The sequence below is a fragment of the Sceloporus occidentalis genome, unplaced genomic scaffold, assembly GCF_023333645.1.
Source record: "Sceloporus occidentalis isolate IW3139 unplaced genomic scaffold, rSceOcc1.0.p SCAF_361, whole genome shotgun sequence".
Taxonomy (NCBI): Eukaryota; Metazoa; Chordata; class Lepidosauria; order Squamata; family Phrynosomatidae; genus Sceloporus; species Sceloporus occidentalis.
The window spans coordinates 373,955-390,878 of record NW_028317341.1 but is presented as its reverse complement, the minus strand read 5'-3'; the positions used below and the strand labels follow the sequence as shown (position 1 = coordinate 390,878).

Below are 16,924 nucleotides of genomic sequence, written 5' to 3'. Positions count from 1 at the left end.
GACAATATACTGACAATTTTATGTACATCACATATTGTATACAGCAAGGATTCCTGAATATATATGTATGTGTGTATGTATGTGTGTGTGTGTGTGTGCGCATGTGTGTGTGTGCGTGTGTGCGTGTGTACATGTGCAATATCACAAGTAGTGAAAATATCACTGAATAAAAAAAATACTCGCTTAGCTATAGAAAATCAACATTTCTTACTTTCCTATTATCCTTATATTCTGCAAACTAATCTTGTATATTTTTTTTCTCTCTCTATATACTTCTATGTATGTATATACACTACATATGTCTATGTGCACATTATATGTGTGTGTATGTAAATTATCTTATGTAATATATATATATATATATATACCGTGTATATATATATATATATATATATATATATATATATATATATATAGCTATTTGCATGTAGACATATGTAGATATTTGCATACATATGGTGTGTATACATTTATTCCAGTTATGTATTATATATATATATATATATATATATATATATATGTAAGCACATATATAGTCTTCTTTCCAGTGCAACGCTCCCCTATAAGAAAATATCACAAATCGTACTGTACATTTAATCTAATTACAAAAATACCCCACTGATTTTCATCCAATGAATGCGACCCGACTGAAAGCCACGTCAGTCCCCTCTGATATGAAGTCTGCTTTTCCAGCTGTGCATGGAGTAGCAACGTTGGACAGTTTATGTCGGAGATCTGACCGGCCCCTGTGTACAAATACTCGGGGGCCAAGCCTCGGACCCCTCAGTGCTTTAGTATGCAGTATCCTTCCTTACACTGCATTACACGTATGTTCTCTACCGCTCTAATATCTGCACACATGACACGGCACATGCATTATCCTTTACTCTACTGCCAGCACAGCAGTCCTATGTACAGGGCATGCAGTTTGCACTCCACGCTGCGCATCCTCTGCTGTTCCATGGTTTCCAGCACCGTGCGCACTCTCTGCTGTTCTGTGGTTCGTGTCACTGCGCGTTCGGCTCCAGCTTGTAGGACAACTCAAAGAGAAGGTTCTGGTTGTCAATGACTTGGAACTGACGGACGTACGCCTTATTCTGCAAGTGATTGGGGGATACATCGGTTTCCAGTCCTGCAGAGGAGAGAGAACATATAATAAGAACGTAGCGAGCCGTGGAGAGGGGACGGTAACGTAGAATAAAGCGCAGTATAATCAATATAAAAGAGCAGCCACCTTCCTGTCTAGGGTATGTCGGCCATAATGGCAATGGACATACGTTTTCAAGGCAACACTTACAGCGGTACCTGATGCGAAGTCTGTAGGTTATGTTATGTTTCCTAGTCTGCTGATATACCGTATATATTTGTTAAGAAGCTAGCAAAGGTGCCCTGTTAAGTTCTTATCACATTACTTTGGCAGGCTAGTATATACCAGGACATTGTGACTGCAAATATTGAAAATAATTCTTGTGCTAAAGGCCACTGATGCTTTTAAATATAATTAACCTCTAATTAGTGTTTTGGGGAGATTAAACGTGTATTTTTCTTATCGCTGATAATGTGACTCCAGCTTTGGCCACAAGAGGGAGCCAAACCTAACCCCGTGAGGTTAATGAATTCAACGTCACTATATATAGTGTCTAAGCCGCTAATAGAAATTCCCTTATATCCCAGTATACAAAATCAGCAGAGGCTTCCATCTCACTGTCAATAATAAGAATATACAAACCCGCTCCATGGACACTCATTACTCACTTAGTTGACTGCTCCGGTATTTCCGCACAGTTCTAACTTTTTCGGCAATTGCATGCTATAGAAAGGGTTGGAGACAAATTAAATACTTTGTTAATGAATGATAATGGGGATCGGTCCACTAAGAGGCTCTACGATTTTAGTGGGTCTAGCAAACCAAGAAAGTTTAGATCAGCCAACACAAAAAAAGGCAAGTAACAGGCAATATCTGTGGGTCCCACGTCCTCAGACTAACAATAGAGAGATCAGATGAATTAGCATTTTGCTGTCTCATCATGACTGATGCTCACCATCTTTTCAACGTTCACAAGCCCATCAATGAATGTTTTGCTGCCTTCGTGTAAGAAAGTGAGATCTGGGAAAAAGAGAAAAAAAAAATGAAGGCAAAGAACATGAGCGAACATATGAGATACAGAGAAAAGAAGCAAGAAGGTAAAGAGAAAAGGGAGGCATCGCCTGCCTGGCAGTCTGAATAACACAGGGGGTAGAAGAAGCAAAGACAAGAGATGGCCTTTCCTCTCTCTATCTGTCTTCACCTTTCAGAATAAGTGGAATGAAGGGGATCACCGGGGGACGCATCCGAGTCACCATCTCACGGTAAGACTTGTGATTCCTGCATGGGTCCTATAGGCAAAGAGACAGATGTGAGAAGACCTGTCTGAATAATACAAGAACTGTACAAACACTTCCGTGAAATCGTTCTAAAGAAAAACTGGTAATTATATATTTAGAAGAAAAAAAAAAAAAAGAATCAGTAGTTTCCTGCTGATCTTGCCGCACATACGGATCATGCATCAGTCATAACAAAATTCACAAGATTTACGTAATAAAAAACACAAAACAAGACATATCCGTTATGCTGCTTTATACAAAGAATTGATTAAGGCATGTGTTATGAGACATCTCACCGTTAAATTCTCAAACTTCCGAAACAGGTTCTTAAACTTCCCTGGCAATTTCTAAAAGAGGAGATAATGAAATAACGTTATGGCAGGAGCGGATTCAGGATTTCCTGGCATCGCAGTTGTTTAGTAAGGACATAGTGACGTATTGTGGCTATTTCCAGGCTAAATACATCATTCTGAAACTAGTACATCCTTCATGTACACCACAGAACTTAAGGGGTATCCAAAGCGATATTTTATATATATATATATATATATATATATATATATGAGTTCTATACGTCCCAGTCTATGAACAGCGGAAGGAGCCCAATGTTCTAGATATACACGTGGATAGTATAGGATAGAAAAGGGCAGGCAGAGGATTTAGCACTTGGGAGAGAAAGACAGAGGAATTGTTAGTATTTGGGAGTGTAAAGGACAACAACTGGATTTTTAATCAGCTAATAAGCTTAAAAATCAAATAATGTTTCCATGTTTTAATATGACAACTGCTGGATATCTCAGGGTCATTTCCCTCTCCTGCATTGTTGTTTTTTTGATGCGTATGAATGAGCTGCTGTATACAAACTATAGACGTGCCGCTGTGCAGTTGTGGGATTTTAATGATTAGGTGTAGCTGGTCCTCACCTCCCAAGTGACCCGCAGACGGCTCACGGCTCCGTTGTCCAGACCCATAACTATGGCAAAGAAGGAGAGGAGGTCCTGGTTCTGTTTACATCTGGGGAGAGATGAAAGAGTCGAGTAAAACTGTGGGGGGGGGGAAAGGGGCAGAAAAAGAAAAGAAAGAGCAAACTCACAGAGAAAGAAAATGTATGTATGTTGAGAAATTAGAATAACTGTTTTCTTGTATTCCTTAAGATAAAATGACCACAGAAAACGCTGCCAACCATGCTATGGCCATAAATAATGCACATAGTCTGCAGAAACATATAAGGTGACTCTCTTCTTACATCAGGCTTCTCAGGTCACACAAAGAACATACAATGTTCCCGTATACATACAATGCTGTGTATGCACAGGACAGGACACACAGGAACACACGCTGCACACTAACAGACATACTCACTCCATAGGACCCACAGGAACCCAGCGGGAAAGAAACCCACCCCGCCTGCATTCATAAACACAGAGATAGAAGCGTGCGTCGGGCTCACAGAGAGACAGCACAGCAAGGACACACTCACATGGCGGCCGTCTTGATAAATTTCTTGAGGAGCTGTGTTCTCCGAGCTGGCCCTTCGCAGAGCAGCGTCTGTGTGCTGACCCAGTGCTGCACCTCACTGCAACGCTGCAACAGCAGCTCTAGATTGGCCGTCTCTCTGCGTCCTTTCTCCACGTGGAACACATAGTCCACAAACTCCAGCTGTGGGAACACCAGGAGAAATGTGTCTTCCAGTCTGGCTACTTCCAGAACCCACACTGCATTCATTCACACCCTCTCCTACTTACTGTTTTCTTGTTTCTGCATATCTTATAATGTATGTTATATGTGTTTAACAAACTGTTAAATGACCAGCTGCATGGACATGGCATGATGGGACAATATAAAACAAATAACTGCAAATATTTAACTGGAAAAAAAACCCAAAAACATAAAAACTACTAAAAAACTCTTTTAAAAAAAAAAATATTATTTAAATAAATAGTTCCTGAAAATGTACCCGTATTTGGCTGATTTTATTAAATTCCGTGGAATAATATTAATAAAGAGGAATTAGTCAAAGCTATTTTTTGTAATGTTTATTTTATGGATTTTTTTAGGAACGGCGGTCAACGTTCAGCTCATCCTCGGGTTCCAAAATAAACCCACAAATGGCTCTGATTGATTATTTCTGTGTTTTCCACTTCCGCCAATGATTTTATGCAGTAACGTTCTAGATTACATTGGATGTCTGATGTAATACGAGAAACTCCTTCCTTGTAATTACTGAAATCAAATGCCCACATGGGGATTTAACACACGCTCCCCGCCATACTTGTGCAGCCTCCCTGTAACGTTGTCTCGAGCTGTACATTTATACAATACGCCCATTGTACAGCGCCGCGGAATATGATGGCGCTATCTAAAACGCATTATATGGAACGTGACAGATCCCCCTTAATGAACTCTAAAGATTTTCGGTGAATATTTTTAGACATTTTGTAACATTATTATAGATCCTCATGATCCTCCACGTAACAACAATGTGACAGAACAGCCCAAAACACCACGACGTTACATTGGAAACAATTCTTTATGCTAAAGCCTGGAAACATTTCCCGAAACGTAACGTTCGATTCTGGCAAATTGCCCAAAATGTTGCTATGGCAACTACAGCCAGGATCCGCTTTGACCAAAATTCACTGCGTGGGAGTCAAACAAAAGGGAAATCCACGCAGGCTAAAATTAACAAGTGTTTTTATGTTTGAAGTGGATTTTTTGGGTTGTTGTCTATAATGATATAAACCCTGATCTCAAAGTCCTAGGTCGCTAGAGCTCGCATCCCGGATACAAATGAAATAGCTGTACTGACTTTGCTGTTTTTTTTCCTTTTTTGATTTGTGAATCCATACATTCCCTTCAATTCACCAAAAAAAGCCTCCTGTTATTGGATTTCCACATTTTGTGAGGGTGAGACCATGGAGTTATATTATTACTGTGATAATAATTCACCGGGCACTCCACCGGAAGGTGACAAATCTCCATTTATATAGACTTTGTGGAGTGACTATTGACGAGCTTCGAGCTTGTAAGGCCCTCAAGTGGGTTTGTTGGCTTTGTGTAATGGGAGCTGCCTTGTTTTATAGATCTTCAGTTTAAAACGAAGGGACTGTTTTACCCGAAATCTGTGGCAACGACAACAACAACAATTTCCGTTCCTGAACTCCCCGCTCATGTCCTCCACCAAAGGCGAGCAGAACTTAACTTTAGTTGAGTCATAAAGTAATAAGGAAAAAAACTCATGCAAATCCTAAGAACAGGAAGCTAAGATGGCGGCTCTCATCAGATTTCTAATAGAAACATAGACGCTGACGGCAGATAAGACCCGTCCGGCCATCTAGTCAGCTTTATCTCAGTACACTTTATTATCTTCCTTTTTGGCCGTGCCATTTTTATATTTTGATCTGTTGATGGTTAGCCTTTAGATTTAGCCAATCAGTTCAGTCTCTAATCATCTAAAAAAGACTACCTGAAAGCAGTGACCTATTATTAAGAATATTCCATCTTTCGTCGTGCCTAGCGTGTCCTGGATGGCTGACGTAACGCCTGACGCGGCCTCTATGTATGTTCCGGGTTGGCTCACCTCATGCACGCAGCTGAAAAGTTCCCAATGAAAAGCACTAAGGTGATTGGCTAAATCCTCGGCCTCGATGCGGTGAATATGGGAATCCTCTGGGGGTAGCTGGACCTCCTCTGGTAGCGGCACCTAGGATATGGGAGGCATGAGGCAAAAGTAAAAGCTGGTAACTGGTAACCTGCATCCCAACAGATGGTGCCCTCGCTAGAGACTATGGCGGCTAAAAGTGATTCCTCATGCAAGACAGACCAGGTTCTGGCTCTACTCCTAACCAGGCATGGGTTGCCCACTTCACGTGTCACCAGCATGATCCTATAAAAGCTCCCCAGTTCTGGAACCTGCATTATTAATAACTCCAGTTAACGTGACATACAGGTCCTCACCAAAGAACGCAGCTCCTCCCGATTGCAGGCAAATAGGTGACTGTTAATCCCCAGGGTGGTGAAGATGCAGCCATCATCCGGCTTCAGGAGAACCTTGTCTGAGAGGATAAAGAATTAGGTGGGGCAGGACATATTTTAGATAACCCTTAAAACCATACACAAACTTTTGGGTTTATTCACTAAAGAGGGAGTTGGGAGGAGAGTTTACAAGATGTACTTGTGCATTATGAGAGCGTATCCATGTCAAGTTTCTCCTGCAAGACCGTCTGAGCATGCCCTGTATAGTGCACATCCCCTGGACCAACACGCTAACCCCGTGCCATTTTTCCATACATGTTGTCAGAGCACATCGCAGTAATGCGGTCATCACACTGAACCATGTAAGCTGACTGACTGCAGAAATACACGCTGGGTGTCTCATCCCCATGGAAACGGTGAAGAGTAGAAGTCTCCTTACCCCCAGAACTGGTGACAGCCACCAGGATGAGTGGCTCTTCTCTCTGCCCTTGCTCCTCTGAGTATTGCAGTTTCTCTGACACGGAGGTCAGGATGTCAGAAACGGACGCAGAGAGGCGGCTCCGGATAGTCACGTAAGAGTGATCAGGCATGTAAACCCTGCAAAAGACTGACACAGGAGGGGATCAGACAAAAGAGAACACCAAAGCTGCACACAATGATGAGGATACAATAACTATATGGGTTATGCGTGTCCCTTGGGAGCAGAGCCAGTCCATACATTGGTCTCCAAGGTATGTTCTTTTGGGATAGATTTGTGAGCAAACAAAAGCATTTCTGCTAATCTCTTTCTCCAGGAATCTATATCCATTATTCTGGCCTCTCTGTACACGTCGGCAAAAAGGGCGGAGCCACAGGGACAGCCTCTCCCACATTCCTCCAATCGGGGATTGAGTATGGCTGAAACCTCCACCCTTTGCGGAAGTGCACCAGGAGGCCAGGTTCAAGGAGAAGTGGACAGAAGTGGACGAAGAAAGAAGACAGAAGAAGAGGCAATAGAAAGAAACAAAAACCTCTTAACAAAAACACATAAAGCTATAATAATTATAAGCAAGAATAAAACACAACCATTATATGGCGTTACTGCACTCTGCATAGAGAAGACACTTACTCTCATCAGACCCCCTGAATGCCACTCTGGGCTGAAGACATGAATCGATCCTTCGGAAATGGCGGAAGAGAGGCTTGACTTGCTTAGAGCAGGGAGCTGCGCTGCCGTCTGTAAGCCTGGGAGTTAGACAGGGACATTTACTAAAACATGTAGAAACATAGACACCGACTGCAAATAAGACCTATTCAGCCCTTCTAGTCTGCACATTTTTCTCGCTGTTAAAACGTAAACCGTAATCAGTCCTTGGTCTTGTCTTAGATTCAGGATATGCTGATCATATGCATGCGTAAATTTCTAATACTCTAAGTACGCCCCCTGCCCGTTCCACTTATATAATACCTTCTCAGTAAAGTAAAACTTCCTCGCATTACATCTACACCTCTGACCCTCTGGTTGTAGTCTATGACAGAGGATGAGTATGTATGAAGAGCATTAATACATCTGATGGTGTGTACTCAAGGTGTGTAAGTATGTGGCATGTCACCTGAGCTCCGCAGTCTCCACCAGTCGATGCAGCCGAATTACAGTTCCCTCCAGCTGTGGGAAACTTGGGGCATCTCGCATAACAAGGACATAGAAATCCTGAAGGTAGAACACATGACTTAGAAATGCTATGGGAGCCCCTTCCCATTCTTCCCAGCAAATTCTCAAACCATTAATATATTCTCACTCAGCTGGGTTTAGTTTTCTAACATGTAGACCAATGCACCTTAGCAAAACTGTATGTTGCATTAGGCAGTTCAATGACACATGCAGAATAATCTACGTACACACCAGGGCTGGAAAAGCAATGGACCATAACAGCTGTTGGCCTCCAACTTGGAAACTCAGGGCTTGGGTAGAATGATGAGAGATTTAGGTTGAAACAGCTTGGCCAACCATGGTCTATACTACAAGTCGCGTGACCTCATTCACGCTTGCAAAGCTTTGAAGCCAACTCTAACCTTGATTAACTGGAAGGTCCTCTCCTCCTCTTGCAAAGAATCCTTGTAGGTGTCCAGGAGATGCAGGAGCGCACAGAGGACAGCCTGCTTTTTCTGCAGGGTATCGCTCCCCTCCCAGGCTGGAGAAGAGTGGCGACTGCAGCCGCAGAAAGTGTCCAAGTTAAGGAAAATATCAGTAAATGGTGGAAAGATTCATATGGCTATAAGAAACGGTTTCCCAATATAATCTGTAGGCGCCTTGGCACAGTGCCACATACAGAATAACCCTATAAACATAAAATCCTGGACTGGCACCCGCCAAATGTTTCCAGGTAGACAGTAATTAAATCACCTGCTATGTGGTTAAAAAAATGACCCTTTATTACGTGAAAGTAAGATAACTTCAGTTTGTCATAAATGGACTGTAAGAGGCGCTGTGTAAAGTGATGACACTATATAAATAAAAGCTAATAATAGTAACAACGTATACAAACAAAAAAGAAAACCAAAAATCAGATACGAAACAGAGAGAAGAAATCCTAAATCCTCATTAATATCAATTCAATTGTTGCTATGGTGGTGAGACCACTTTTGGAACTTTGTATCAAAATCACTTTTTAATGTTTCTTTAAAGTATCCAAGTGGCTCAGCAGAGTTCTGCATATATTTATATGTTTTTAGGACATAATATTTTTTCCATCATTTAAAAGAAGGAGAAAGCGGAGAATAAAAAAAATGAATCGAGAGGAATGTTACTCCCTACAACATGGAGGCACAGGGCTGATTGTCATAGGGCTGTCACTCCAGCCTGAGGGCCACATGCGGACAGTTTAAAGGTCAAACACTGCTGTGCCCCGCTGAGGTCTCTGCTGAGATATAGAAACATTGATCACAGCAGGACGGCTAGTGAGGGGTAAAGCCGGATATGTTATTAAGGTGTAAATGCATTAAATTAGCAATTTTAGTTGAAAAGTAGGGTTTTTGTTTTCTGTTAAGCAACAACTCTAAGGATTCTCAGCCAGCATCTCCCAATGCTCTAACAGAGGACTATATATATATATATATATATATATATATATATATTTATTCACAAACCATTAGATTGGATGGAAGATGAAGCAAACAAATAATGAAATATTATTTCAGCCAAATATCTTCAAAAACATCACAGTAATTGATTGAAAACCAAAACCAACAAGGTAGGGTAATGAATGGATGTAATGCTAGAGTTCTAGTCCCAAATGCATCTGGATACCGGCCGCAGAATAAAGTAGCCCCGTAAGAATAACATTAGCTTCCCAGAGCCCTTTCTGCGCAGCGCACCTGTATGAAGATATCACAGTGGACTTTACACGGCGTTCATATCCACACAGTGGGCATAAAACATAAGTATTACAGCTTCCAAAAAGAAAATCCTGTCCAATAACATCTAAATCTACTATAAACGTTTAATCGTTCAAATCCAATGCACAATCATCACTGGTGCCAACCACGCTGTGACCTCATTGTGTCTACATCGTACATGACGCGTGTCAGCCTGTCGACAATCAGAATAGTCTTCATTGTATTACACCATGGTGTAAGTGGAATATTACCAATCCATTGCCTATTATGGAGCTGGATGGCCCCCACCCTACCTTATTGTATCAAACCCCTACCAGCCGTGACATGTTGTGTTCCAGTTGTGTGTTTGCCTAAATGTTTTCAATGTAAATCAACAACAGTGAAGTAACAGCAGCCATAGTAACACACATAGCGGCCTCAATAAAGCTATTCAGCCATTGTCTTAGGCTAAAGAAACCAAACGCACATGCTATGTGTGTGGGAGCAGACAATAAACGATGGAATTAATTACGGGGTATTCTTGAAACGTACTCCCCTCGATGTCCCCCATTTTCTAGCAGCTCAGACGGTTTGCTCGGTACGAGGGTTTTAGGGTCGCGATAATGTGTATAGAAACAACACGGAACGTGTTTACAAATTCAATTAATATATATTTTTTTTCTTGTAAATGATATTGCATGGATCAAAATCACACAAAATCTCTGTAAAGCCCGATCCCAGCCATGCTTCTAACATCCTCTTCAATGCGTATGATCGACCATATAATGGGTTGAAAATGCTAAAAAAAAGTTATTATGGCTTTATTATGCTTTACTGGTTAGATTTTTTTGTTCTGAAGCGCAACATATCCCCAGCTTTAGTTGTCCTATTAATGCACAGAGACGGTTCCTATATAACAGAATGCTCTGGATGTTTTTATAATGTCTCCTTCCTCGGCACTTAACCCCTTAATGACAAAGCCCACACATGTATGGGCTCCAAATGCATGGTTTTCAATGGGTTTAGGGACCTCCCATTGTCGTTAAGGGGTTAATGTGCTGCCATAATGATAATCCTGGCACTTGGAGATACTGAAGGCTGGAGAACTTCCATTCTGGCATCCATGCAGGAATAATGAGCAAAACAAAAACAGATGGATCCTTCCTCCAAACATACCATATTAAGCGGAATACAAGCTTCATTTTTCCTCCCATTTAATTGATCATAAAGCCCTTCAAAGGTTGATGCGTTTGGAATTACAAATCCGATTTACGAGCAAATTTACTGGAAATCAGGTTTGTGATTCCAAATCCATCTGAGTTTAAGGGGTGCGGTGTGTAATCAGGAGGTAGCCTACATTCAGGCCAATACAGTAATAAGTTGTCATGTGTTCCTCCGGAAACTCATTATACGCATTAATATGGATGATACATGGATTCGTACAAAGGCAACGTGTTCTCAGAAAATGATCCTATTCAATGACTGCATTTTCTGATGATCTTACCCTTTATGTGACCGAGTTTCAAGCAGGTGCTCAAAGCTTGTGGTCAGAATTCCTTCCCATCCACATTAGCAGACAACAGGATGGATTTGCCCCGTAGAGTTCTAGGTAGCGTGAGGGAGGGAATGAATGAGTAGGTAAAAAGTATGTATGTATGAATGTATATATGTTAGAATGAGAATGTATGTATAAGTGTGTGTGCTAGCATGAATGTGTATGTGTAAGTGTGTGCAAATATGGATGTGTTTGTGTGCTAGCATGGATGTGTTTGTGTGTTAGGATGGATGTGTATGTGTGAGCATGAATGTGTGAGTGTTTGTGTGTTAGCATTGATGTGTAGGTGTGTTTGTGTGCTAGCATGGATGTGCTTGTGTAAGTGTGTGTTAACATTGATGTGTGTGTGTAAGTGTTTGTGTGTTAACATTGATGTGTGTGTGTAAGTGTTTGTTAGAGGGAGTAAGTGATGCCAGCCCTCCCCTGAGTGTCAGCATGGCTTTGTCACAATTTGTCTATGAAGTCAAAAATACATTAATTTCTAATAAAGTTGGATTCAGCCACAAAATCCCTTTGCCGTCTTGGCTTCACTGTTTTCATAACAAAAAACAAAAACAAAAGGATATTATTGCTGTAACTGGAGAAGAAGCTCGTCCGTGGGCAGAAACAGAGTGTGCGTCAAGATAAAATCATCCAGGGCTAACTCTGGGGAAAGAGAACAGGTAAGTTACAAACCCAAAAGAAAGGAGGTGAGGAGAACATGAGATAGGAGGTGAGGGGAAAGAGGCATGGATTGAACGTGAGGAGGATACAGGAGAAAAAAAGGGGGGAAACTGGAGAGATGGAGGACATGAGTGAAAGCAGAAGAAAGAAAGAATAGGCGAACAGAAACAAGCGAGATAAGAGACAGAGCAGGGCAAAAAGAAAGAGGATGAGGGGAAACAGAAGAGAGAGAGAGAGAACAGGTGAGGGGAACATATGGGAAAGCTTTAAAGAGAATACAGGAGTGAGTGGCTTTCCTTGAAAAACAAGAGAGAGAGGAGGTGACAGGAAAACAAAACTAAGAGAATATGAGCTGAAAACTAGAAGGACGGGAACTTAGGCTGAGCAAGATATAGGAGTGAGAGAAAAACAACAGGGCAGAATAAGGGCAGATGGAGAAACAGAAAAGAGAAAACGAAGCGGTGGGGTAAGAAAGAGAAACGACAGCTGAGGGCAAACAAATGAGAAGCTGAGTGAGAGATATTGAACATAGAGAGCTAATGGGAAATTGGGAGCAAAAGGGAGAGGGCAAGATAGTACAAGCAATGGAGAAAACAATATAAGATAGGCTGTTAGGGAGAAGAGAAAACATGAACGGGAAATAGGAAAGAGGTTAGCAGCTAGCTTGGCCCTCATCGCTGCGTCTCGATCCTCCATAACAGGACAGGAAGCATGTTTTCGGCACATTGGATGAGGATATACATTTACCGATCATCAGGTTACGCAATACTAAAACGTGTACCTGCACAGGGTGTCCTGGCACGTCCCTGTCTGCAAAGAACCAAGCACACCCTAATAACATCCTTGCAACAACCGGGAAATATCCACAGATGTCTACATCAGCACCGCCTTAATATGTTTTTATTATCTGCAATAAGGGGATCAGTCTTTAAAATGGAAAAACAGCTTTGCCGGAGCCTGTCCTGATAATCTGCACCGGGGAGACCCTGTGCTGTCTGAGCCTGTCCTGATCATGTGCAGTCAGGAGGCTATATTACATGCTATACAAACCCTGCAATAAAAGGGTTAATGTTCTCGTTTTATCCCAAGTGTTTCTGGGAGGACAAGCAGAGTGACGGGGCTTCCCACGCGCCTCATTAGCACAGAAATAATACAAGGCCAAGAGACTATATGTAAAATGTCCATGTCAGCCTATGTGAGGAACATACATGTCAGTGCAGCACGTGATTTTCCTGTTACAGAAGAGGGGAAAGCAGGAGAACCTATTCATGTCATCTACTTATTATATATATATATATATATATATATATATATATATATATATATATACATACATGTATATATATATGTGTGCGTGATACAGTTTAACCTGCTTTGGTCTGGGGGAGTGACTGCACATGTTTTCATTTGTCTCACCGTATGTTGAGAGTGTCATGACATGTCAGCTGAGCATGCAGTCTTGTGTGAACCATACATCGTTAATGAGAGACGGGTATATTATTAGGCAGGGGAGAGTTAATATGGCTGCTCTTCTGATGGAGGGGGGTTGGTTGGTATATGAGAACTCTGAGTTTTTCTTCAACCTGCTGTACAATCTGTTCCCGGAATTACTATATATTCCTAGAGGTGTTGGGAACTGTACATCTGCTAAATCCAGTCCTAGAGGCTCTATGCTGTTATCATTTTCTAGTGTATTTAGGACATTAAGGTTCAGCATCTATTATAGGACTAGTTCTAGAGGTTAGATGAACACCAGTCCCAGAGGTTGCAATCTTGCTGTGTCCATCACTAACAGTCTTAGAGATAACAGAGTCAGCATCACCAATCTATTGTGGTCCTCTAAGGTCTCATGGTCAATAACCTCACATTAAGCCATCTCTTAAGTACCATATTTAATATCACCTGACTTTATATAGTCACAGAGCTGGCATTTTGGACTTTATATCCATGAGGGAGCTTACCATCCTAAATTTACCCCAGTCTAGAAAACTCTTAGCAAATCACCCAAGTCTAGAGAAACCTGTAACCATAAGACTAAAATTGCCAGGGACAACCCTCATTCCCAGTCCATGAAGTTCATTTCTGTTACTGATCTAATTAAATATTTAGTGAATAAACCAGACCCAATAATGCCAGACCCAATACACAGTACACTAACCAGTCCTTCTAACAGAGCCTTTCTGGATAATATCAATATCACCAGTTCCCATAGCAGGTACTTAACCAGTCCCTCTAATAGTCCCTTACAGGTTAATACTAATCCAATTAGTCCTCGTAATGCCAGATTCAGTTACTTAACCGGCCTTGGCGTTAATAATAAAAAAGGGCAAATGTTTGTATAGATCCACCTGGCCAAACATCTTTGACCTCATTAGCTCTGCATCCACTAGGTCTAGATTCACCATTACTTGCTCAATCAGCACAATGCACTGTGGCTAGAACCATCATCTGTCACATCTAATGCCCAGGCTGAACCAATTATGTCTAGATATTAGAGGATAAACATGGATGCCCATGTCAGTTTAGTGGATTTAGCATCTGGAAACCACCTAGTACAAAGGAACTCTAAATCGTTACTTCTAGAAACCAATTTTGTGTATAGCTGTCCTAGCAGACATTAAGCATGGTTCAGAGGTCACTACTAACCTTGGTGGCCATCGTAGACTAGAGTAGATCTAGATTATGGAGACCTAGACTTAATATTTAGGCCATGTCTGTAACATTGTAAATTCTTACTCTGCATTGGTTACTATATTATAACGTACGGGATCGGTACAAATGTCCCAGAAAAAGCCCCCTCTGCCAGTGAATTGTTGATTATGGTTGTGCCTGATTTAAGTGTTGGTCCCATGACCTCACATGTCACCTGTGCAACATGTGACAAACCTGTACAGGGGATCTATGGTCTTGAAGGTGATGTAAGGACCTGGGGCAATTTTGAATGAACTAAATTACATTATGGGCCCAGTCCTTCTAATTCTGACATCAAGTCTTGCCAGTGTTGTGTTCTAGACCACCCTCCCATCCCCTTTCTTACCAGCAGCATCACTCAGTCTGGGGGCTGTCAGCAGCTGATCCAGGACTCTCCCCAGAAGTGCCTCAGGTGTATCAGGGGCAAGTAGAGGTCCAGGAGGAGTAAAGTTCCAGCCACCAGATCCTGGAGGAGGAGTGAGAGGTTCTGAGGGGGACAGTTCATCTGATGAGAAGGAAAGTGGGGAGCGCAGGCCATCTGGTAGCTCCAAGCAGTCTTGTGGAGGTGGTGGGGCTCCACTGGGGTCTTCTTCACACCTCTCTCCTCCAGAAGAATCACCAGGTGAATCCCTCAGGAAGGAGGGTATTATTTTGGAAACACTTTGCCTCCTATGCAGGTGTCTAGGCCCTGAGAGATGGGAGCTCTGCTTCTTTAAGAATTTCTCCAAAGGCTTCATGGTGTTGAGAGAGGAAAGGTGGGAATTAGGACGGGAGGGGGCTGAGCCCCCCAAAGGTATAGGACACTAGTAGAATGTGGGGGGGTTCTTGATTACCCAAAAAGCACTGATATGGGTCTGAAGTATCAATGCCGACAATGGAGGGTTCCTAAAGATATGGCAGTGAGGAGGTCATTAGAGAAACCCGTTTAACATAAAATGCAGGGTGTAAGCGGAAAGCACCCCCATTAATGAATACAAAATAAGCAGAATTTACAGTTACCCTAAAAATGGGAGAAAATGAAAGGTAAAATGGTGCAAGTCCCGGGACACCGAATCACAAGAGGCTCAGATCCTAAAATGAAGCTCCTTGATTTAAAGATCCCTCCTGAGGGCGCTGGAGGGGATGGGGTGCAGCGGTCCTCACCGATTCTAACCGGGGGCTGCGCGGCTCCGGGGCTTACACTCCACTCCCCGAGTCCGCAGTCAAGGTGAGCAGGTGCCGGGCGATCTCCGCACACTGGACGGACGGCACATGTCTCTGCAGCCGTCTCTGCTGTCACCGTATCCCAAGCGGCGATGGAGCAACTGGCTGCGGCTGTCTCTTCTGTCCCGGGCTGTCTCTGATGTCGCTTCTGTCTCGGGCTGTCTCTGATGTCGCTTCTGTCCCAGGCTGCCTCTGATGTCGCTTCTGTTTCAGGTGTCTCTCCCGTCTCAGGCTTTCTCTCCCGTCTCAGATATCTAGCTCCCAGGCGCCTGTCTGATTTCCACCTGCCAGAACCGTCTCCTTTTCTCCCTCACTGTATTTTTGTTGGCACCCTAACACCCCTCTCTCCCCTTGCTGTCCCCCCCCTTCTCTCGTTCTTCCCCAATCCTCCTTTGTCTCCCCTCTCCCTTTCTTTTCCTCTTTTTCTTGCTTCCCAGAGGAGGGGAGGGAGAGAGGGGCGGGGGTGGTGTAGAGGGGAGCAGGAGAGATGCTAAATCAGAAGCTGTGGCATTAGACGGCAGAGTGGCAGAGTGGCAGTGTGTGTGTGTGTGTGTGTGTGTGTGTGTGTGTGTGTGTGAAGGGGGTGTGTATGTGTGAATGTGTCTGCCTCCTGTATGTGTAATCTCTGCCATGCACCCCTGTCTATGTAATAATAATGGGGTAGTGAGCCCCCTAGGTTTCGAAGGAGGGTCTCCCTTGTGTGTGCAGTGGGGAGGGAGGAGGGTCCCTGTGTATGGTGAGAGGTCTCTGGCGGTGTGGGGGAGGCAGGGACAGTCTCTGTGTGCAGGCGTCTGTCCCACCCCCTGTCTCAGTGCATCTCCTCCCTTAATAGTTACCTGCAGCCCCTTCCTCCTGACAGCTCCTCTCCTAGCTCCTGATATGCTGAGATCCTCCACCTATTCACAGTCAGACCTCCTCTTCATCTTACCTCTTGTTTACTTCACCCCAGCTCTCTCTGTCTTACCCTCTACCCTCATGCTTTCTCTAGCTGCCCCTATCTATCTCTCTCTCCTCTCCCTGCTTCCTCTCTCCAGGATCAGGCATGAATCACCTCTGTGGCACACACACTCCTCCTTATGCCTACTGTGTATGGAGCGGGGGTGGATTTGGGGTTCATAG

General features: G+C 43.0%; 1 protein-coding gene across 1 annotated transcript; it reads right to left on the bottom strand.

The window, feature by feature from the left end:
* Positions 1–1,007: 1,007 nt before the first annotated feature.
* On the bottom strand, positions 1,008–15,339 carry LOC149273661 (rap guanine nucleotide exchange factor-like 1). The gene is made up of 15 exons (XM_089506059.1): positions 14,949–15,339; positions 11,815–11,893; positions 8,392–8,542; positions 7,932–8,029; positions 7,448–7,563; positions 6,779–6,946; positions 6,322–6,419; positions 5,945–6,067; positions 3,845–4,023; positions 3,288–3,378; positions 2,661–2,711; positions 2,289–2,376; positions 2,043–2,107; positions 1,756–1,810; positions 1,008–1,132 (listed from the first exon to the last, which is right to left on the bottom strand). Exons 1-15 carry the CDS (start codon positions 15,337–15,339, stop codon positions 1,008–1,010), a joined length of 1,878 nt encoding a protein of 625 aa, XP_089362185.1.
* Between the last annotated feature and the right edge of the window lie 1,585 nt (positions 15,340–16,924).